Source organism: Lichenostomus cassidix, chromosome 1Ab, assembly GCF_008360975.1.
Source record: "Lichenostomus cassidix isolate B80296 chromosome 1Ab, HeHo_3.0, whole genome shotgun sequence".
Lineage (NCBI taxonomy): Eukaryota > Metazoa > Chordata > Aves > Passeriformes > Meliphagidae > Lichenostomus > Lichenostomus cassidix.
In genome coordinates, this window is record NC_139481.1 from 7,882,297 (window position 1) to 7,905,670 (window position 23,374).

The 23,374-nt window shown below is 38.4% G+C and overlaps 1 protein-coding gene across 2 annotated transcripts in view; it reads left to right on the forward strand.

The window, feature by feature from the left end:
- CRY1 (cryptochrome circadian regulator 1) overlaps nucleotides 1-23,374 on the forward strand; it is a 38,579-nt gene that overhangs the window by 9,202 nt on the left and 6,003 nt on the right. For both annotated transcript variants that reach the window (XM_085049680.1, XM_085049681.1), the window contains exons 2-8: nucleotides 13,266-13,374; nucleotides 16,671-16,813; nucleotides 18,163-18,347; nucleotides 19,437-19,525; nucleotides 20,112-20,252; nucleotides 20,348-20,659; nucleotides 23,161-23,312. In XM_085049680.1, coding sequence (XP_084905806.1) covers nucleotides 13,266-13,374; nucleotides 16,671-16,813; nucleotides 18,163-18,347; nucleotides 19,437-19,525; nucleotides 20,112-20,252; nucleotides 20,348-20,659; nucleotides 23,161-23,312 — 1,131 coding nt within the window. The remainder of the gene's footprint in view (nucleotides 1-13,265; nucleotides 13,375-16,670; nucleotides 16,814-18,162; nucleotides 18,348-19,436; nucleotides 19,526-20,111; nucleotides 20,253-20,347; nucleotides 20,660-23,160; nucleotides 23,313-23,374) is intronic.

Consider the following 23,374-nt stretch of genomic DNA (forward strand, 5'->3'; position numbering starts at 1 on the left):
TGATTGAAAAAAACAGAAATAGGAGGGCAATTTGCATCAGGGAAATAAAGAAATAGGTAACTTGTTCATGTAGGCTGCTTGTTACTGCATGTCCTGTATAGTTCATAAAACATGATCATGGTCTGAATGGTGGCAATTTTTCTGTGCACTAAAGACATAGAACACTGTGGCAAACTTTATCTCAGTTTCACAATCTGTGCAGGGATTGTGGGAGAGAGTACAGAGAATTGTAATACTACAGATTATAGAGCATTGGCATTGAAAATAGTCAGTGGTCTGACTTCTAATATATTGGATTAGTTGAAGAATGGACTGAATGTTCTGAATGTTGTCTTTCCTATATTCTCCATAGAGTTTCCTCTGAGTCGAAATTTTCTGTCTGTAAATCCTGTGGCATCAAGTGATATTTTTTTTTTTCATTCTTTCTCCTTCATACTTTATATTCTAGAGAATAAAAAAGCTCTTTTTTTTTCTAGAAGTTTTAGAGTTGAAGAAAACATTATGGCTTTTAGCAGAGATTACCTAATATTTTTTTCCTTTTTCCTGTCTCATGGGAGAAGCATGACTACATCTGTTAAACTGAGACATGCATTTAAAAGAAAATATTCTAGACAGTAATTTTTGCCATCCAGGTTTCAGAAGGGACTTTGGGGAGGAGGTTGCATTTCAGTTTTGTTCTTTGTAAATCTTGCTGTTAGTGAACTCAAAAAGTCGAAATCACGCAAGTCTTAATGAGAGTGATCAAGCCAAGGATGGCATCTGAATTATTTGTTTTATTTGTGTTGCCTAGGGATAATTCCTGTGACTTTCCATCATTACTTTTCCGTAGATGACAGGCCTGGTAAGGTCTAGTTTACTGTGCCTTATCCATGTTTCTTTTTAGACAATGTAGCTGCTTGCTGTTTACTGCTATTGCACACTAGATCCCAAATCCTGTGAATGCTTCCTTAAATGACTCTATGAGAGACTTTAATTTATGATTTTTCTTCTCTAGCATACTCTTTCACTTGTATGACCTGGAAACATCTACTAGTATGTGTAGTTTCTTCAGTTTATGGCAAAGGGAAAAGTTGTAAATTGCTGTGATATTGACAGTTCTGCTTTAATTGCTGTGTATTTCCCCCTTTTATTTCAAGGCTTTCATAATCTGAGGAGACCTGGGTAAAATTAATTTTCATCATGTAGTCATGGTGCTTTTCAGTGAGTAGGGTTTTTTTAACTTGATTGAAATTTCCTTTCTGGAAGCTAGTTGCCAGTAAATTTACTGTCAAGAAGTACTTTATTTCAGCAGTAGTGTGTTTTCAAAAACCATGAAGAAAATCATGAGTTTGTGGGGAATAATGTGGATCTTTCTATTTTTACATTTTAGAACTTGGCTGTCTTCATTCTTTTGAATGTAATTCCACCAAACTTTTTTCTTCTGTGCCAACACTGAAACATTGTGTTAGTTTGTCAAAGCAAAATTCTTCAGTGCTGCATTTGCTGAAAGTTTTACTTCAATTCTTTACTAGTTCCATATGAGACAGAACAATGGACATTGCATTTTTGGCACTGGAGGTCACACTTTCAAATTAAAAAGTGTTATTAGTAATTGTGTGCTGCTCTTTCAGCAGCAGCCTTTCCTAGTTGTTTTTTTTTTTTTCCATAATTCTACACTTTTTTTTCCATTAGTCTGTCTTTATTCTGGAATACTACCTTTGTAGTTGTTGCTCTACGGCTTGTCAAGTGCAGTGGTAAAGTAAAAATAATTTGTAGGCTTTTTGGGTGGTTTTTTTGCTATTCTGTTTGAAGCATATGAGATTTTTCAGGAACAGTTATGTCATCATGAGTGGTTTGTTCCCAGATGAAAGTGTGGGGGAAATTTCAAAACTTTTCCACTTGCAGTACCATATTTTCACCAGTTGCAGTATTTTTCCTGTTGAACTTAGACATTTTAAGAATACTTAAGGTGAAGTAAGCTTTGGGGAGGTTTTTTGTGTGTTCTTTGTTTTTCTGCTTTTATCATATGAGGTTTATCTGTCAGAAGCTTTCTGGTGGCTGGAGTTTTAATTAGGGTGTACTATATGGTAATGCCTAGCTTGCCTTTTCTTGAAATGAGTTTTCTTTTGCTTGGAAATGTTTGTCTCTTGTGCTTGTCTCTTCAATTTTTACCTTGAATGAAAGCTTTTGAATTTGGGATTGAATAAATTAATCAAAAATACCTAAGTACAAGTCAGTGTGATTGATGTTTGAAGTCTTGCAGTCTTATTTCTACAGAGATAATTATTTCTTTCATTAGTTTAATATCTTCAGTGAAAAGCTGCATTGGTGATATTTTTTCCTTTGTCATAAGGAAAAATGCTGTTATTAACAGCAAGAGTGAACAGGAGATTATGTAATTGCCAACATTTCTCCCTGGATTTGTGTGGTACCTTTTTATCTCCCCTCTCCAGCACATGCAGGGTTAGAGAGGGTTTGAAAACATGTGAGCTTTACCTGCCGTTCCCCAGGGTGTTTCTCTTACGCAGATGCAGTGTTACCTAGCCCTGCAATACAGGCTGGTGTCCCTTAGCTGTGCTGGATGGTGGCACAGAACAGGCTGTCTGTGCCCAGTTTGGTGCCAGCTGTGCCTCTGGCGGAGCACACGCTGTTCACGGGCAGCTGCTCCTTTTCACACCTTCCCTTCATTCTTTATCAGCTGCTCTGCCTCTCAGCAGCGCCGGGGCGCTTCGGGAGCTCCGAGCACAGATTGGGTTTCACGTAACCTTTAGCCAGCAGCACTCGTGGATATGACAGGAGCAGAACCGACCCGCTGCTTGTACCTGCTAAATGCAGCCTTTTGTGTTCCCGTTGGGAATAAAGTTCAGCCGTGCTGCAGGAATCCTCTCCGAGCTGCTCCATAGGGAAGGAATATTCGGCTCTTACTACAAGGGTTACATATAACTGGAAAAGTAGGTCATTGTGGCAGGGAGTAGTCCAAACAGCCGCCCGGTTGCTGCAGCAACGACCTACTTTACGAAACTATTTTTGTTGATTCATATTGAAATGTTCTTCTTGAAAGTGCTATAAGGAAATGATCAGGTTAGGAGATACGTAACGATGAAAGCTGCAGGCTTTGTAAGCTACTCCTGCCTTCCTCCTGCCCCTCTGCCCCCCACCCCCTTTGGTCTTGCCCCCTGATGTTGGCTATAGGAGGATTAAAACAAGTAAGATTTGTTTCTGTTCGGTTTGAGATGTATGGAACATCTTTTTTTGCTTGAAGGTTCTGCGTAACAATAATGTTTATCATTATGTTTCCAGAGTTCAGAGCCTACAAATCTTGTCCTATCAATTTTGTCTATAGAAATAACTTCAGAGTTAAAACAAAACAGAAAAACCACCTTGTTCTAGGAAAAGATAAACTCTTTCTTGAGCACTGGAAAAGGCTCCCCAGGGAAGTGGTGACAGCACCAAGCCTGACAGTTCAGGAAGTGTTTGGACAATGCTCTCAGGCACATGGTGTGACTCTCAGGGTTGTCCTTTGCAGGGACAGCAGTTGGACTCGTTGATCCTTGTGGGTCACTTCCAACTCAGGATATTCTATGATTCTATGAATATCGCTTCTCTGGGATGCTAACAGTTTCTCTGGATGTTCAACTGCTCTTACACTAATTACTTTGTCTCTAATGAAGTCTATCCACTTTCAGGAAGGTGGGCTTGGTGCCTGCCCCATGTTTTTTTCTTTTCTTTTTTTTTTTAAATTGGCAGTGTTCTTCTGAGTCTTCTTTTGCTATTAATTCTAATCCCCACACCAGCAAACTGGAAAAATGTACAGCCATTCTGTACAGATGGATGTTCTCCACTTGTCTACCTTTATTGTTTCTACAAAGTAATAAAAAAAGCTGTCACTGGTGCTTAGTAACTGAATTTTGGATATTCACTCCTGCCTTCTAAAAGGAATGAGTCAATGGGGAAAATGTAGAAGTACAGTTGTTATAGTAAAGTTTCCATTCTTCATAAAATAATTCTTTATCTAAACAACCATGACTTCTGCAGAGATGACTGAGTATCACTCTTTAGTTATCAGAATCTTCTACTGAACTGTACTATGTAACTTTTCAAGATCAATTCAGTTACTTCACGTGATGTACCTTCTGTTGGTCCTGACCTTCAGTATTGCAGAGAGCTGCTGAAATTGTGGCAGATGAAGATAACCTCTAGATAAATGTGCTATTTGGGTTTTTTTCATCTATTGTGTCTTGAGCTATACTTCAGTTCTGTTTTCCAGGACTTAAGTTACTGAGCTCTGTGCATCTCCTGGGTCAGCTCTGGAAGGTCTCTGCAGCATGAAGTGAACACTTAGCTCCATCAGTCTGCCCCCATGCTGAGATGGTTGAGGATAAAATGAAGGTTTTTGGGATTTATGCAGCTTGATAAACAAAGCTGTGTTTCTGTTATTTGTTTGGGGGGTTAAGTGTTTCTTTTCTGCATGATTATTACTCAAAACACTGAATATATCTTGATCAAGTTTGCCTTGTATTCAGCTATATATTGCTAATTTCAGCTTTGAAAGGCCAGTTCAGAAATTCTTGGCATTTTGATTCGTAAGAGTAGTAATGGGAAATTAAGACAGTGCTGAATGTCTGACCACCATAAGGTGAGCACCAGTCAATTTTAATTAAGATTTCCAAGAATAGCTTCAGGATATTTTTTTTTGTTTTGCAACCTTTCTAGCAATTTCTATTCTTGCTAAAGGATTTCAGCTCTATGCTTAATTTTCTTCTATTTAAAAGATTTTTCAGATGTGGGAGGCCAGAGATGATGGAATTGTCCCTTAAGGACTTGCAGTTTATCCAGTGTAGTTGAGAAATACATATTTTTAAGCCAGTATTTTATCTGGGAAACATAAAACTGCAAAATTTTACTAGCACTAATTGTAACCTTAAAAAGGTCACTTTAATGTAAGGAGAGGAAAAGAGTTTCATTAAAGTAAATGAAGAGAAGTGTAGAATCTGTCCTTCAGAATCAGATTGCAAGACTATCTTGTTGGAGTGCTCTTATCGTGCTTGCTCTTTCAAAATGAGCCTTAGCTGTTTCTTTCTCATGGGCAGCTTAGATTGCAGAAAATAACGTGGCTGAAATATTTTATAAAGCAGGCCAGCTCTCTTTTAATTACATCAAGCCTTGAGAGCTGCTAATTTAAATACAAGAACTTGGGTACATGAGAATAAGGTGGTTTAAATTTATTTATGTATGAGCATGACTGTACTCTCAAGTAACTTAGTTTTGTAATTTGCTTCTTTCCACAGCTTCAGTACAGCTTTTTTGCTCTTGGGTTTTCCTTTGTGGAACCAACTAGTTTGTCTCTGGAGAGAGCAGGCATAAAGAATTAAAGTCTAATAAAGACTTTGATTTATCAGATTGGAATTAGAGGATTAGAGAAAAAACCCCACAGAATATGTGCATTAAAGAATGGAAGACACAGGGAGAGAGAGATTTAGGAAGCTGTGAGCCTGTTAGTCTCCTATCACTAGCAGGGTGACCTTTGTAACATGAAGTAATTTGAGATGTTCGTTTCAAGTTATATAGGAATAGTTTAGTTGAGTAATGGGTGCCCTTTGAATGTGAAGATCCAGACTTTCTAGAAGCTAAATATGCTATTTGCTGTGATGTATGGCCCACAAATTAGGAACCAAATTCATATTGCTGTTTTATGGAATCACAGAAAGGTTGGGGTTTGAAGGCACCTTTGGAGATCATTAATTCCATCTTCCCCCTGCTAAAGCAGGTTGACCCAGAGGAGGTTGCACAGGATGTGTCCAGGTGAGTTTTGAGTTTCTCCAGGGAAGGACACTTCAACCTCTCTGGGCAGCCTGTTCCAGTGGTCTAAGTAAATAAGTTTTTCTTCATATTCAGATGGAGCTTTGCATGTTTCAGTTTTGTCCATTGCCCCTTATCCTGTCACTGGGCACTGCCGAGAAGAGTCTGACCCTGTCCTCTTATCACCACCCTTAAGATATTTGTGTGCATTGATAAGGTTCCCTCTCAGTCAACTCATCTCCAGACTGCACAGGCCCAACTCTCTCAGCTTGGAAGAGAGATGCTGCAGTCCTCTCACCATCTTTGTAGCTCTCCCCTGGACCTTCTCCAGTAGTTGCTTGTCTTTCTTGGACTGGGCAGCTCAGCATACCCAGCCACAGCCCTGGACACATCCCTCCAGATGTGGTGTCACCAGTGCAGAGCAGAAGGGGAAGATCATCTCCCTTGTTCTGCTGGCAATACTCTGCCTAATGCATCCCCAGAGTACCATTTGCCTCCTTGGCCAGAAAGGCACACCTCCAAGTAGCTCCTTGAAGGAGCCAAAGATAGCTCTCCAGAAGTCCAGGGTTGTATTCCTAGCTATTACCCTGCTTCCTTCATCTTTGGGAGACTATGAATGTCTTTGAATAGGACAAAAAAATTGTGTTTCCTTCCTTTGGGAATGCTAACCTTGAAAAGGTAGTTAATTTGGAAAGAAATTTATGAGGGGTGGTATGTAAGGAAATGCTAGCTTTATGCCTAATGTGAGCTAGCTTTGATTCAAATGAGTTTTTTGTTCCTAATAGAGCAGTATTGCTTGCTGGAGTTGATATTTCCACTCCCTGTCTGAAATTGTCTTTACTCCTTAGTGTCAAAGAAGATGCACCCAAAAGGACTCAACTTGGAGAGATTAAATTTTAAACATGGTTTTCTCTTGATTAGTGTTCAAAGCCCTTTCTTTCATCCGTTTTCAAAGAATTGCCTTTTTTTTTCCCCTGAGGACCTCTTTTACAGCTGTACATGGGCTTGGATGTATCTTGCATTCTTCCTCCGTCACAGCTCTGCTTTGGCTTGAAGATTATTAAACAGTAGTAAATATTAGGGGAGAAAAAGCCAAGTGACGCACTTCATGGTCAGTGTTTGGTTTTGTTTTTGCAAGTGGATCAGCTCTACTAAGTTATGAAAGATGCTGTAGTCCTGAATTGCTCTCTAAAGGAGCTGTTTTTTCTTCACTGACTGTAGAGCAACCCTGCAGGAGATTAGTTAGCTCCCACAGCTACTTCACCTAAGTATCTGGAGTTGAATAACAGGAAGTTTCTCCTGCTCTTGTGTATAAGCTCAAAGGCTAATACCTTTATGAAATGTATTATTGTATACCTTTTTAGGATATGGAAGTTGGATGTGGGATTTGTTGAAACAATGTGGTACAATAAGGGATGCCTCTGTGACCTTGATTTGGTAACAGAAAATACTACTGTGGCTGGCTGCCAAAGGATGCTGTGGAGTGTACATAACACTTAAATCCTGTCTGAGCTTAATCTTCTTACAGTTTCGTAAGAATATACTGCTTGCACTAAGACATATCAGTGGTGACAATCAAACAGGAAAATATGCTGGTAAAATATTAAATATTTGTACACAGGGACATCAAATTTGAGATACTTCTCATTGTCTCATACTCTGCTTTGGTACTAGATTTGGTATTCACATTGTGATTCCTGTTGAAATTAGTATGAGGTGTATATTTACCCAATACCAAGCTCTCCTAATAATCTAATCAAACATATGGCAAAGTGTGAAAGAAAAGTGCTCACTCTGTGTCTCTGAAGAGAAATAAATGGTGCATGATTTGTGTGATTAATACATTAGGGTCTAATGCTGCAAATTACACTCCCTCAAATAAAATGAGGTTGGTGTTATACAGTGTGTAATATTCTTTCTTTTATTGAATCCAGCCCTACTAAACTGTGAAAGATGAAGGAGGAATATCTGATAGCAGTGTTGAAAAAAACAATTGAGCAGGGTAATAAAGCTAGCAGATACTAGGCTGCCTAAGATAATTCTGATAGACAAAGTCTGGGTGGCAGTCAAATATCCATAAAGACATGAGTCTTTTGTGTAACAGAGCTTTTCTATTACTGGGCAGATGGAAATTAATGGCTTGCTGTGAGGACTGGTGGATAGATAGAAGGTATTTTAAAAGGCAGGTTAAACACAAGTTTGTGGAATTTGCTGGAAGTTGAGCAGTCGTGGGTAAAAAGTATTAACCAAACTTATGAATGGAACAAGTTTAAGCACTGTTCTTTTTCACTCAAATTCTTCAATTTCCTCTCCGAATGAGGACACCTAGCTAAATTCATATATTTTGTGTGTCTGTGCAGTCTAAGATGCCTGGAAATGGTTAAATTCAGAATCTGGATTAGTTCAGAAAAATGGTTCCTAATGGTTTAGCACTAGTATTTTCAGATGTGAATAGCACCTGCAAGAGAAGTCATTGCATTTCAAGTCCCCTCAATTCCCAGTAACTGTCCTCATTCTGTACTGGCAAGGATGGTTATATGTGATTACGGTTTCTGGGTGTTCATTACTCCTAAAAATAACCCCAAACAAGACTTACGGGTAGCCTTAAATAGTGTGTCTATAAGTATCCTTCTTGCCAGACTCCTCCCTAAATAAAAGTGTTACCTTTTTACCAGACTGCTCCTGACTTCCCTGGATAAAGTCTTTAATCATGTTAATAGTGCAGAGCCAGAACATTGCATGATGTAGTGCTTGCTTTAGGTCATTTTGTTAATGGTTAACTGTGCTAACAATTATTTATTTAAGTTTTTGAATAGCTGCTTTGAGGGTATCAGTTTATTTCAGTTCTGTGGCAGGTAAAATTATGAGCTGTGTTATGCAATTATTGCCAGTTTCTGGCAATTAGTTTGTATTTTAGACCCCAAGCATACCTTGTATGACTGACAGCAGGGAAAATTGTGGAGTTTCTTGGAATCAACTGCTGAGATTTCATGTGCATGTCTTTTAAAGAATGTGGTCTTCAGCAGCTTTCATGAAAATTCTGGACGTCATAATTAGATATCTCTGGCAAAATGTGTGTAATGCTCTCTAAGAATATTGCTTGCAGACAGGAATGCTTTGCATCAGCATCTTCTCCATGTTAAAATAAGTAAGTCTTTTCTGCCTCCCCCCATCATGTCAGTTGTGCATGTACCTCACATCATTTGCCATTGTGAATTAATAGTGAACATTTCCTTCTGGTTCATCCAAGGGATGTTTTAGACTAGATACAGAAAATTGGGCTGATGCTCTGATCTGGTAAAAATTATCTGGGCATCTTTTTTGTATCTTTTTAATGAAGTGCTGTAGCTTATATACTTCATTCAAAGCGAAGAAGAAAGTGCTTTCCCATTGACTGGTAGGTTGAGGGAAAAATATTAGTTTAGATTGCAGACTCTGAAACGTGACCTGTTATTTTAGAGAGATTTAAATATCTTCTCATTGCCACAGTCTGGTGTAAAGTATAGCAGAGTTCAAGCCTAGTAGCTCTTACTTCATAACTTCTATGAAGAAACCTTGCCTCTAGAGCTCATATACTGGAAAAAAAAGCTTTAGGAGATAGAGGTTTCATATTAATTTTCAATTCATAGAGTAATTTACCACTTGTTTTCAGTTTTGTTATACTGTGAGAGGAACGTGTTTGTGAGCATTTTGGTGTATCTCTTCAGAGAGAAATGTCAAGTAATTTGGCATACTGTTAACCACATTAAAGATGCTGTGCTGCTTTGGCAAGTTTTAGGGGTACTCATGAGAAAGAGAGGAGGTGAAAATTTGATTGTGACAAGTAGTCGATTTGATTATTAAGTTTCTTTGTAAAGGATGTATTTAAAAGTGATTATCTAAGAAGGTTCATATTTACTCGAATAAGGCTCTTTGCAGAGGAGATTGAACTAGATGATCTTAAAAAGTCCCTTCCAACCCAAACTATTTTGAGATTCTATACATCTGTGTAAAAGCTTCTATGTTAGACAACTTTTGCTAACACTTTAAAGAGAAAATGCCTTTAGGTGTGGTATAACATAAATATAGTTGTGGAAAACAAGGTAGGTGATTAATTATTTGCATCACATTTTATTCAAACACATTTGGTTCAGCTGAAAGATTCAAATATGCTTGATAAATGGCATGCTTTTTCTGAGTAACTACTTGTAAACTGGGTCTGTGTTCTGAAAGTCAAAAGCAGTGGTTTTTTACATTGCTATTACTCCAGATATTGTAAGGTCACTAGGGTTTGATTTGCTCTGTTATTTTTGAACAATGTGCTTTCCATGAGCCTTGCAACACAAGCTGCTGTTTGGCTGTTTTTAATCTGTTCTGGTTTTTGTTGAGGTAAGGGGCAGTGTGTGTGTCCCCATGCCACCCTCCTGCTCTCTTCCTACATATATTTAACAGTTGGAATCTACACTGTTATTTTTGTTAAGTACCTACAAGAGTTTTATGGAGATTGAAATGCCTGAGTGTGGTGAGAGATAGTTAAGAGAGATAATAGAGGGGATTTGGGGAACCAACAAAAAGAGATTAAACAGTATTAAGGGCAAGTTTAGGGATCTTGGATGTGAATTGGACTCTGGGTCAGTGCATGTTATCTTCTTGAATAGTATTTTGTGCCAAGTCCAGACTAGAAGTTATATATTGTGGTTAGTGAGGTAGGAGGAAAAGAGATAGAAAAAAACCCAAAAGTTTCCTGAAATACAGGGATAGTTATGAATATTTTATGTCACCAGTTTCTCTTTATAATCTTTCCCTCTACTCTGTGATGTGAATTTAGACAACAAACAACCAAACCCATGTAACAGCAACAGAATCCAATAAAATCAAACCACAAAAAACCCAAACAAAACCCTCTGGATTATTCCAAAGGTATCCAGGACAGTATTGCAGTTCATCTTCCTAGTGGTTTGTGAAGTATATGTGAATGCATGTGCTCCTTGAATGTGAGATTCACATGGATAAGACTAATGAATAATGTCTGTCATTGCAAGTTTGAAAAAGCCATGATAAAATGAAGCTGTAACTTTCAGAGTCCAAATGGAATAGACTTTGTCCTGGAAACGTGGGGCCCAAGTTCTCTCTGATAGGTGCATGTGCAACCCTCATCTGATTCTTAAAATGACTCCTGCATGGTTTCTAACTAAATGAGTATACTGAAGTTTCTCTTTCTTTTATAACCACCCCAGAGTTTTTTCAAAACAAAAGTTAGCAAAGTGAGAAAATTAGGCATTTTTGGTTTGTTCCAGCCATTAAACATCTAAACATAGTCTGCCAGCCAAGAAGCCATTGTATTCTTGTATGCTGACTGCCAAGAGAGCTGTTCTTACTTGCTCAGGTTGAGTGAGCCACACATTTTAGCCATTTAATAGCAGCCAGGGGAGGTTCCTCCCAGTCTTTTATATATTATTTTTGCTAAGTTTTTTCCCTATGTAAAGTTGGAAGCAATGTGTGTTAGGTAAGCATCACTTACATATTGCTAAATATTTAGAAGATGGCTGTTAGCAGGTTTACAGCAATCCTGGATGCTATATCCCTCCTAGAAGGTGCAGCATTTCCATTGTGTCTGGAATCTAGGTGCGTGTGAAGTCCTTATTTTAGTAAACCCAGTGCCTTTGTCTTCATCACCCTGTGGGCACTCAGAGAGGTGCTGCTGCCCTTGCACGGTAGCTGTGCACCTTCTCTGCAGGCACAGAGCCTGCAGCTCTCCTGGCCCTGCTTCCCCTGCCTTGGGCTCAGGCACTTGTTGCAGAGCCGTTATCACCATGGCCTTGCACCTGCACACACAGTCCTTACAGCAGCTTTTCTCAGGAGTCACAGACTGCAGTGTGGGAATTGCCTTTTGCTCTGCCTTGGGTGTAGCTGGTAGTTTATGGCAGGAGATCCAATAATGTGTGAGCACAGAAGGTAATGACCAGCGGGTGCTGAGTCAGCAGCTGCCCTGATGGGCATGTGCTTTGCTGAGTGCCAGCAGCACTGTAAGAAGGAATGGCTGAGAGGGCTTGAGCAGCTCCTGGTGAAATGGATCTTGTTAGTACAGAGTCATAGAATGGTTTGGGTAGGAAGGGACCTCTGGAGATCACCTAGTCCAGCTGTCCCTGCTAAAGCAGCTTCACCTGGAGCAGGTTGCACAGGATCATGTCCAGGTGGGTTTGCAATGTCTCCAAGAAGGAGACTTTGCAAGCCCTCTGGGCAGCCTGTTTGAGCCTGCTGGTACCCTCCAAGAAGTTTTTCCTTCTAGTCAGATGGAGCCTCCTGCTTCAGTTTGTGCCTGTTGCCTCTTGTCCTGTTGCTAAGCACCACTGGAAAGAGTCTGGCCCTGTCTCCTGACACAGCATTTAAGATATTTGTGTGCATTGATAAGGTTCCCTCTCAGTCATCTCTTCTCCAGACTGCACAGGCCCAACTCTCTCAGCCCTTGCTCATAAAAGAGATGCTGCAGTGCCCTCACCACCTTTGTAGCTCTCCCCTGGACCTTCTCCAGTAGTTCCTTGTCTTTCTTGGACTGGGGAGCCCAGAACTGGACTCAAAACTCCAGATGTGGCCTCACCAGGGCGGAGCAAAGGGAGAGGATCACCTCCCTCAACCTGCTGACCACACAAGAAAAATATTGTGGAGGAGCCACTTGTTACACTGGAGAGAGTCCAGGGGAAGGGCACTCATCTGGGGACCCTTAGCACCTCTCCTTCCAGCTGGCTAGAGTTCTTTTTTTCCCCTTTCGTTTTTATTTCTTCCCCAAACAACTTTCCCCATTGGAGTTATTTTAGTTTTTACATCTACTAATAAATCTTTTTACATCTGAACACAACATTCTTTGTGCAACTACCTGTTTCCTCTTGAACTGTTGCAGACTTGCAGCACCCCATTTCCCCCTTTATTTTTTTTTGCCTGATGAGCTAATTTGCTCATTAAATCAGATGAGGTTACAGTCAAGATGCATGTGTTCTATAGAGGGCTGTTTCTATAAATGAAGGCCACAGGAGTAGTCATGCCTGTGGACTCCTCAGGTATGCTGTTTTTAGTAACAGTTCAGGCTGCTATGCTGTAAGAGGGACTTGCATTAAGTTGAGTGGCAGTGTGCTAACAGCTGATTGTCTCTTTGTTCATTGGGGTTTTCTTCTGTAGTGTGGGGTTTTTTGTCTTCAGAATGATATTTGTTGTTTTAGTTAAGATTAAACTAAACGTTTTAGCCCATTCCAGAGTTGAATAGCATTGAGGGGAAAAGTGAAATGATGATGCAGTTTGGTTCTATGAATTATGTATTGTGGAATATATTATGTGGTGTTGTACCACTGTAAGCCAAGTGTAATTAGGATGTGAACATGCATGCATCACCAAAATATGCACCAAGCACTCAAGGTCTGATAATTATTGTTGGTTATTCCTCTTAGTTACCTTTTTCTATTGTAAAATTGCCTGGTTTGCCCCAGAAAATAAATGTTTCTTTACAATTCTTGCAGATTCCTGCTTCAATGTCTTGAGGATCTTGATGCCAATCTACGGAAGCTGAATTCACGTTTGTTTGTTATTCGAGGACAGCCAGCAGATGTTTTCCCCAGGCTTTTTAAGGTAATTGCCACCTTGCAGTTGTTTTTATCCACAAATATGAACAAAAAACTAATTTCAACTAGCAATATTTCTTGTACTGTTTCCTTCAGTGCAGGTTATGCATGCAAATACTGACCTATCCTTACAGTTTTCCTTATCCTTAAGGTTGTTTGTGTTAGTTTTGAATTTTTCCTCTCTAATGTACACATCACCAACTGAGCTGAGTTGCCTTTAGACAGCTGGTTTTTGTTTCTTTCTTTCCAGAAATGGAATTGATTTTAAATGGTTTGCTAAGTGTAGGTACTGTATATTACTACATTTTCCTTTACAGGTTCCTTTTGTAATACTGAAATATAATTGGGTGCACATGAATCCATGTACAAAGCCTGACCTGTAAAAGCAATGTTTTATTTAGGCCAAACATCTGCTGTGATTGCTTTTTGGCCATTAAAGGTGATGTACTACTTCTTTCTAGTGGTAGGATTGTTAAAAGCATAGTGTAACTAAAAAGCAATTTCTAGTCAAAGAAATGTAAGGCTTTTGTGGGAAAGAGTCTTAATGAGAAAATTAAAGCTGTGAGTGGTTGTTACTGATAGTAATATGTTGTCCATGGATAATAGTGTATTTAAGGTAATAATACTATAATAGTGTAGTAAAAATGAACACTCTGCAAATTGATTTGAAGAGTTTTTTCAGAATGAGTGAATTGAGGTGAAACAGGCAAGGAGATGGGGGTGGGTGGAAGTAGATACCCATTTTTCCAGGGGTTGTAGGTTCAATATTTTTATTCCCAGGTCTTCAACACAAACCTGAAAACTCAACTAAAACTCACATTTCTGTCTTCATTATTGTGCTTTTGTTGTGAAATGGTAGCTAGATGATACTTCTACAGGTCTTTCCTTGATTTCCCCTCAGTGAAGGATTTCCTAAAGGGTTTACTGTGGCATCAGCTGCTCCTTGCAACCCCTCAGATATTCAAGCATGTTGTATTTGTCTGACAAACTGTTTGATTGCATTTAAAAAGGAGCAAAGGCCTTGCTGTTGGGTGTGTTGCCTTCTGGATTTGAGCAACCTGTGACAAGTTTTATTAAATACTTTATTGGCTACTTTGGCAACTCGTGTTTCAGATCTCGCTTCTAGGCTGATCTTTCTATGCCTAACAGCACTGTGTTGCCACATTTTTAGAATATTAATTTTAGTGCCGAGAAGAAAATTAAAATAACTTGTAGATAGCGTACAGCAGTCAAAAAAAGAACATTCACATCTGTCTATGTCTTCTGGTTCAAATTATCAAAAATATTGATTTGGTTCACTGAGGGGCTTTTCAGCTCAAATCCTCTATGCTCAAACAAGTTATTGCATCTCTTGAGGGCTTCTTCTCTTTTGTTCTTCTCTTTTGGCTGAAGTCTACCTGGAACAGCATCCATTTATCTATCTATCTATCTATGTATCTTTTATAATTATTTCTCACAACTTCTGCCAGGGCAGTAGCTGTACATCAGATACTTGCAGTGCAGTGAATGGTTTATAACACTGAACAAAGCTTTTCAGATCATCCTTGTTAAATATCTCAAAAGTGAGCAATGATCCTGACCCTGAAGAATGAACACACATGGAAAAGATAAGTTCATTTAAGTTTGGAAGAATAACTTCAGTTAAGTCATGCTAGGAGACAGTGGAACTTCTGTAGAGCCTGGTGTCAGGAGCTCTGTCACAGGTGCCAGCATCTGTGGGTTTCCTGGGGATGAATGTATCACAGCTGTTTCTTTGACAGACTGAAGGACAATCCCTTCAAAAGGCAGAGCACTGATCTATCTTTATCCTTACAAAAGGCCTCAAACACCTTTAGCTCTTTCATTTCAGTTAAGTTTTGATCGGTTCTTGCCTCATTCTCTTCAATTTGTCCTGGTCTGCTCTCTATCTTTAGCTCTTTGGGATTGGCTCAATAAAGAATATAGAATTGGAACAATCAGTGATTTCTTTAATGCCTTAACGTTGCTAAAAGCATCCAGTAGTCTGTGCAAAGTGATCTGTGTGCATGATTCTTCTGATTGCCTGGCTCATGCTTATGAGCTCTGGGTGTATTCACATTACACAGCAGTTGTCTCAGACTTCCTTGACTCCCTTAGGGATGTCACTCTGTCTTGGACATGTTTTCTTAATGGTTGTCTTTGCAAAAAGCCAGAGGAAGGAAGTGTTGAGAAAAGTATCTGCTGCAACTTGTTAGACAGTGGTTTTACATTATGAAATGGGAAATAAATGTTGTGAGATGGTGTAGGAGGTTGCCTGAGGATTCAAGGCCTGCTGGGTTAGTCTTGGCAGACTTAAGGATGGCTGGAGCCTGGACTTGTTTTGAAGAGCAAGATTGCAAATTCTTGGAATCACCTGTCCTCAGGGCTGGGCTTCATCTAGGAGAGCTGGAATTCAGAAGTGAAATAGCAGCCCAGGTAAACAGTGTTGAGTGTCCTTGTCTGTGGTGTAAATCAAATTCTCTGAAATACTATGGGTGGTGTATTAAATCAAGTGATTAAGATTCTGAGGGATTAGAAAGGTATTTCTTTAAGTTTGATTGGCATGATGGCTTTCTAGGATCATCTTGTGCATACTTCACCTTTCCAATATCCAACCATTGCAGAAGCCTTAGCCATTATTGATCCCTTTGTTTGCTTCTTTTTCCTCACCTGTGATTGTTGGCCTTGGTAACAGCATCTGTGACATAAAGGATATTAGACTTCAAGATATAAGGCAATCTCTCTGTAGGAGACAGCTTTTTTTTTTTTTTTTAATTAAGAATTTGTCTCAGTGAGGAGTAGGGATTTGGAAAAGGTAAAGAGTGTGTGGTGTGAGGGTAGGGCAGTATTTCCACCCCCCACCCCTGAAATGTCAGCTCTGCTGTTAAAGCTGATAGGCATATGCAAAAAGCTTTTCTGCAGAGCAAGGTGTTGCTGCTGATCCATGTGCAGAAGACAGCCTTTGTCATCTTCCCCTTCTGTTGTGTCTCTTAAGGTATTTGGATCCTAAAGTTAGAGATGAGTTTTCAAAATTTGCACGGAAGTTGTTCCATTACAGTGTGCACTCACCGTAATAGGACAGGTGGAGACTTTTTAATGCCCAAGCTACTTAGATGCCAAAAAGCTGGACTTTATTTTTGTTATTCTGGGTGCCTAATGTATTTTTTTATCTTTCTGTATCTCTGATAACTATCCACAGGTAGTTGCTGGTGTTCCCTTCTGCCTCATCCTTCCAGTTCTCCTTTCCCTCACTCTCCATCATGCAGCTGAGTTGCTGAAGGACCACGATTTTGTTTTGTGTTGTAGGAATGGAACATTGCAAAACTTTCTATTGAATATGATTCTGAACCCTTTGGGAAGGAAAGAGATGCAGCTATCAAGAAGCTGGCCAGTGAAGCTGGAGTGGAGGTCATTGTTCGGATTTCTCACACACTGTATGACCTAGACAAGTAAGTTACCATACCTCCCGTTTTAAAAAGGGAGTTTTAGAATTTTATGTACTATTTATGTAGATATTGTTTGCTACTTTCTACACAGAGCACTTTATATTTAGGAAAACTACAAATTTGCCTTATGTTTCTCTTTTATCCATCCATCCAAATTTTATTACATACTGAGTAGAACTTGGAAATTCCAAAATTATATGTGACTGTATCTGAAATTCAGTTTAAACTTGGAATTCTTTTGAAAATAATGTTCATGTTAATTAGCTGTCATTTATAATTAAGTTACTCAAACATGCCTGTAACTTCTCCCAAGTAACATCTGGTTTTGTTGTTTTGTTAAATTGTTTTGTCTTTATTTCACTTTTTGTACACAAGTTATGAGAAAGTCCTTTATGTTTTTTTTAAGAACAATTTCCTGCCAGTTACCTATTCAATAAGTAATTGGGGATTGTTTGCTACACCTGTATTGCCTTACTTAATGTCTTGTTTACTTTTTCACACATCTATTAATTAGATTAGTGGTAATTCCCCATTCTAGAAACATAATCCACAAACTAGTTAGAAATATGACTTGTCTTCTGTTAACATTGAGTGATTTATTGTGATAACTGCCCATTTTATTCTGTTACAAGCCAATGGATAAGAGACACTTAGACACATGGGAGGGCAGTGAAATGGAAGTATTTACTTTTTGAAACCAATAGCTGACTTTTTTTTTAATCCCAAATTGAAAATTCCTTTTTATCCCCTGCCACCCAAACACCCTATTAAGTAAGAATTTGGCTCCATCTATCACTTTATAAATTTTTCTTTGAAGTTTCCTTTTTCCAAGACTTTAGATATGTTTCAAATGGCAATGCAAAACATGAAACTGTGTTTTTCCAGCAGTCATTGTGTATAAGATACATGTTAATTTCCCCCCATATTAAAACAGTTTTAATATTGGCTCCAGTTCTGAATACCAGAAGTGAAAAGTGGAGTTTTTGGAATGCAAATACCGTTGTCTTGTAGGTGACTTGGATATTTCTGTATGTAGCTAGGATCTCTATCTGCTTTACTGATCAGTTCTTTTCTTTCATGTTCATTATATTCATGTTCATGGGGAAATTTCTGTAACGTAAGAACGAAGAAAATTGACTTGTTTATAAACAATTAATTTATAGGTCTCCCGAGGGGGGCAAAAAAGGATGGTAAAATTAAAGGTCAAACTGTCTGGATTGCTGTGTATATCTGGGATTCTATACAAGAGGGAGGGAGGTGAGAAGATATTACTCTGTGTGTGTTTTAAGAAAAACTGTTAAATACTACTGTCTAACATGCTGTTTTTCCTTTTTTTTTTTCCTTTAATACAGAATAATAGAATTAAATGGAGGACAACCTCCTCTTACTTACAAGCGATTTCAGACCCTAATTAGCAGAATGGAACCCCTGGAGATGCCTGTGGAGACTATAACCCCAGAAGTAATGAAAAAATGTACTACTCCAGTTTCTGATGACCACGATGAGAAATACGGTGTGCCATCGCTTGAAGAGCTGGGTATGTTCTGGGATTGCTTTGACATTTTGAAACAAGTGAGATTTAATCTACCACTGCAAGCATAATACTTAAAACAATGAGAGAGGTTCTGCTAGTGGTTAATTGTTAACCTGATGCAATTATGGCATACAAAAAGAACAAAAAAAAAAAAAATCAACTCTGTAAATTTCGGTTGTTTTCTGGTAAATAAGAGGTCAGGTCAATCTCTACTAAGTATTGTTTGACTTCTTGTGATACAGCATAGCCATTTTCCCAGGGTACCAAATAATCATTAAGCTACTAATTAATAGCCTTTGATGCTTCATTTAGTGTTAAATACACTTTGTGTCTTTGTGCTTCAGGCCATTAATCTGTCATTTTACAAACTAGTTTAAAAAAAGAAACCTCTTTTCGTGATATACCAAAAAAAGATAGTGATAAGACAGTTAATTACTTTAGAAGGTTCTGGGGGAAAAAAGTCTTATGTTTCTGTAAATGTAATTTTAAGGAATAGTATCAGATTTTGTCCTGTGAATCTCCCAGTCTCTTTTCTGTTTCCTCACACACTTCCCACAAGTTAACAACCCCTGTTATTTAAGTTGAGGTCAATGATATCTAGGAATGTTCTGAAGATGGCATTCATTTACCTTGGTGGAAAAAGTTTTTAGATGTTCTGTAAATTGCAATAGCAATTGTTGCTTCTTAGTAGTAATTTAAAAAAGAAAAAGTTGTGATTTTAGGGTAGCCTGCATATTGCAGAGCTGAGAACTTGAAAATAATTTGGAAAATGATAGAGAAGTCACTTTATGTAAAAAAAACCCCAAACCAACAGAAGAAATGGGACTGAAGTAAGACCATTTAGCATGAAAATTTTGTAAGGTGTATTAATGTAAATGTAAAAGGAAAAATTTGAGTTTTGCTGCAAGTTAGAGGTGTTGGATTTGCTTGGAGAAGATTTGGTTGCATACTGTTTTAAAGCAAGCACATTCTCTTGTCCAACTTGGGGTTTTTTTCAGGATGCAGAATGTAGTCAAGTATCAATAAGCTGTAATTTTGTTGCCCTGCAGTATAAGCAAAAAAGGAATTTCCTTGTTTCAATTTGTGTTTCAGGTTTCGACACAGATGGTCTGCCTTCTGCAGTGTGGCCAGGGGGAGAAACAGAAGCTCTCACACGATTGGAAAGACATTTAGAAAGAAAGGTATGTTTAAGATCACTGCAAGTTTGACATATCTGGGAAGCATAGTTACTGTTTGCTATGAAACCTAAAGGGATTTGGGCAAGTTGTTTTAAAAAAGAAATCAAACCCACAAACTTGAACCCACAGCATCAATATAATGATATAAATCAATAGTTTGTTTCTTAGTGTTAAAAGATGATAGCAGGTTATCTTCTCTAGGGATTTTAGAGAAAGTCTGTTTTACTCCTCTATATTAAGAAACATTAAATTTGTTTTTGAAGTAATTTTATTTGAAATGTACTTTTATAACTTTGGCAGGGAATTCCTCTCACAGCTAATGTGTTGCTAGTTGTCTAGGTTTCCAATGTATTTAAAAGAAAGGCACAGATAGTTCTGGAAGGCAATCTCTGCCTTCTGCATTGAGCTGAATTACCTTCTAGAGGTTCTGCTGATTCAAAAGGAACTCCTGGGAACTCCTATGAAGGTGATCTGGCCATGTGTCCACTGTTTGGATTCAGTTGCAGACAGTGTGTGATTTCTCCCTTTATAAGTTGCTATGTAGCCTCTAGTCTGATATTGCTGTTGGGTTTTGTTTTGTTTCTTTAAGGCTTGGGTAGCAAACTTTGAAAGACCACGAATGAATGCAAATTCCCTTCTGGCAAGCCCCACAGGGCTCAGTCCCTACCTCCGCTTTGGCTGTTTGTCCTGCCGGCTCTTTTATTTCAAGTTAACGGATCTGTACAAAAAGGTAGGATTTCTGTGCAGTCAGCTACATATTGTTAGATGCCATGGTTTTCCCCTACTGCTCCTAATAAACTGTTTTTCTTTAACAATGATCTTCAGGTAAAAAAGAACAGCTCCCCTCCCCTCTCCCTCTATGGCCAGCTGTTATGGCGTGAATTTTTCTACACAGCGGCGACTAACAATCCACGGTTTGATAAAATGGAGGGGAATCCTATCTGTGTTCAAATCCCATGGGATAAGAATCCCGAGGCTTTGGCCAAATGGGCAGAAGGCAGGACAGGTTTTCCTTGGATTGATGCAATTATGACACAACTTCGTCAAGAAGGTTGGATTCACCATTTAGCCCGGCATGCTGTAGCATGCTTTTTGACTCGAGGTGACCTCTGGATTAGCTGGGAAGAAGGAATGAAGGTATTGTTTCTTATTCTTGAATTTCTTAAAGTGCCTATTAAAGTTGCAGATAGTCATTCTAGAATGGTTACTGTGTGGTGTAAGTTGAATTTGAAGCCTTAAATTGTGGGCAAAACTAAATCAGTTCTGATAAAACCAGTTGTGCAGAAATTTTGCCTCTTGAATATCCCTTTTTATTGGAATGTTGGAGTGTTTCTTGCAGTAAGAATAGGTCTGAAATTCTTTTAAATTTGAGATTTTTGTCTTAAATCTTGGCAAATAAACATGGATAACAATTGTAATTGAGATTTTTTTTTTTCCCCCAATCATTCCGTGTGAACAATTTCTGTTTATATCTTGTATCTGTTCCCCTGCAAAGGAGAAGTACTTTGGGAATTAAAGGGAGAAAACTGAAAACTGAGAATATAGTTTCAGCGATTTCTGTCCCTTTGCCCAGTGTTAGAAGTGTGAGTAAAGGCAACATGATTTGGCTGAAGGCTCAGTGCAATTAATTCTGTGCAAGTGTCCAAGAGATGCTGAAGTTTAAGTTTAAAATGTCAGGCTTTTGAAGAAAACAGTGGAATAATTTAACCTCACTAAATTAAGCCTTTGAATCAGTTTTACCTTTTTGGAAGGGTAGCATAACTTTTAGTGAGCAATAATAATCTATGAAAAATTGAGAATCAGACACTTCTATTTTTGAAATCTAAAAAAGTTTACCTGCCATGAGGATTCTGACCCCTTATTTCTATATGTATATAATCATAGGCAATTTTCTTTATTAACAAATCAGTTGAAAGCAAACACATTTCATTTTTAAAAAATGGGTTACTTTTGCAGTTCATAAATAAAAACACCGAAGATGCACACTTAGGTTACCCTAAGATGCATACTTAGGTAACTCAGTATATTACAGATAAATTACCCTGTATATTACAGACATATAGCAGTTTGTTCCTACTTTTACAATGATACAGATACATGGAGGCCCCAGATTTGTGCAGTGGAAAGATGTTCCACTCCTGTGTCCATAGCTAGCAAAAGTTAATCTGGCTTTCCACATGGTGTTATTTCCAAAGTCTTACTACATGGCAGCATCTAGTGGAACAATTGTGTGCTAACACACTTAATGTCTAAAGATCTTGTTGCATTATGAGTCACCATCTATTTGAAACAATTTTTGAAAGTGTTTTAAGATAAATCATATTTTTTTTCAAAACAAACTTTTTTCCTAAATAGTTGCAGATATTTAGGCAAAGATACTTCAGTAACCTTTATTCAGTGTGTACTGTGGAATGAACATCTTATTCAGTATATGGAAAGAGAGATTGAGATATCACTGTTTTATGGTATTACCTTATTTAGACCTTGTATAGGAATAATGCTAGTTGAAGTTGGGTGGCAGTACTAAGATGTTGAGTTTTTAGTGTTTTAGCATGAAGAAAGATGGTGGTTGCTTTGGAACATTTTGAAATTATACAAGTTCAGAAGGAAAATCAGAACTTGCAAAAATATGTATTAAATAAGTATCTGTTCTTAAAGCTACTTCTAGGTGCACTCTTTTTATTAAAGGTCCTTCACAAAATAAGGCTTCACTCTGTTTTTTGTTAGCCTGCATTGCTAGTGATCTGACTGAGCAGATGAATTTCTTTTTACACAAGTTAGTATTGTCTGTGTTGAAGATGAAAAAACAATCAGTGCTAGAAGGTTGAATGACTCACAGCTACTGAGCTCCAGATTTAAAGTAAAACCCTCATAAATCGTCAACATTCTCATGGTTTTTTGGGGTTTTTTGGTGGTTTTTGGGGTTTTTTATCATATAATAGGGGTAGCAAATTAAAATTAAAGTGCTTGGAGGATTTTTTTTTTTTTTCTTTTTTTTTGGTCTTCAGACCAGAATTCATGATCTATTCCACCACCCTCCAGTGTTCTTGGTGGGTCATAATACCTCCAGGAATCTGAGTGCATCCTCGAAACTTTGACTTGCTAGATTAACTATTAGCCTTCACAAACACAACTTCTGCATGTTTGTGCTACTCTGAAACTTGAATTCTACTCTTGGGATTCCTCACATAGTGAAAAGTGCTGTGCAAGTTGAGGTATTCAGACCAACAATTTGAGTTCAAAATGTACTTTGTATGTTCCCTTTTTTCTGGAAGTTTGGAAAGCTTACTCAACTGTGATGTGATGAAGCAATTCTTCTGAAAACAGCAAATGCCACTTGGATGCTGTCAGGCTCCAGCCATCCTTTGGGGATTTATTTTTCAAGGATGTGGTTATGTAAGAATGTGTAGCTTCCTGAGATGTTAACAAGTTTGTTTACAGGGTAAAAGCCTGGTTTTGAACTTTTTCTTTTGTTCTTGAGTGTGGCATTAAGGCATTTGCAATTACCTGCTGAGCATTCTGTGAATGCTGTCAGGTAAGAAAGAGCTTGAATCAGAAACTCAGGAACTAATACTGAAAAAATAGGTGTCTTGAAGGTGTGCCATGTCCAGACTAACTTATTGCACTAATTTCTTAAGGTCTTCGAAGAGCTGTTACTTGATGCAGATTGGAGTGTGAATGCTGGAAGCTGGATGTGGCTGTCCTGTAGTTCCTTCTTTCAGCAGTTTTTTCACTGCTACTGCCCAGTGGGTTTTGGCAGAAGAACTGACCCAAATGGGGATTACATCAGGTAACTCACAATCCAGAAATTGCAGCGGTTGATTCATGGGTGTTGCTTAACTATCAAGTAGC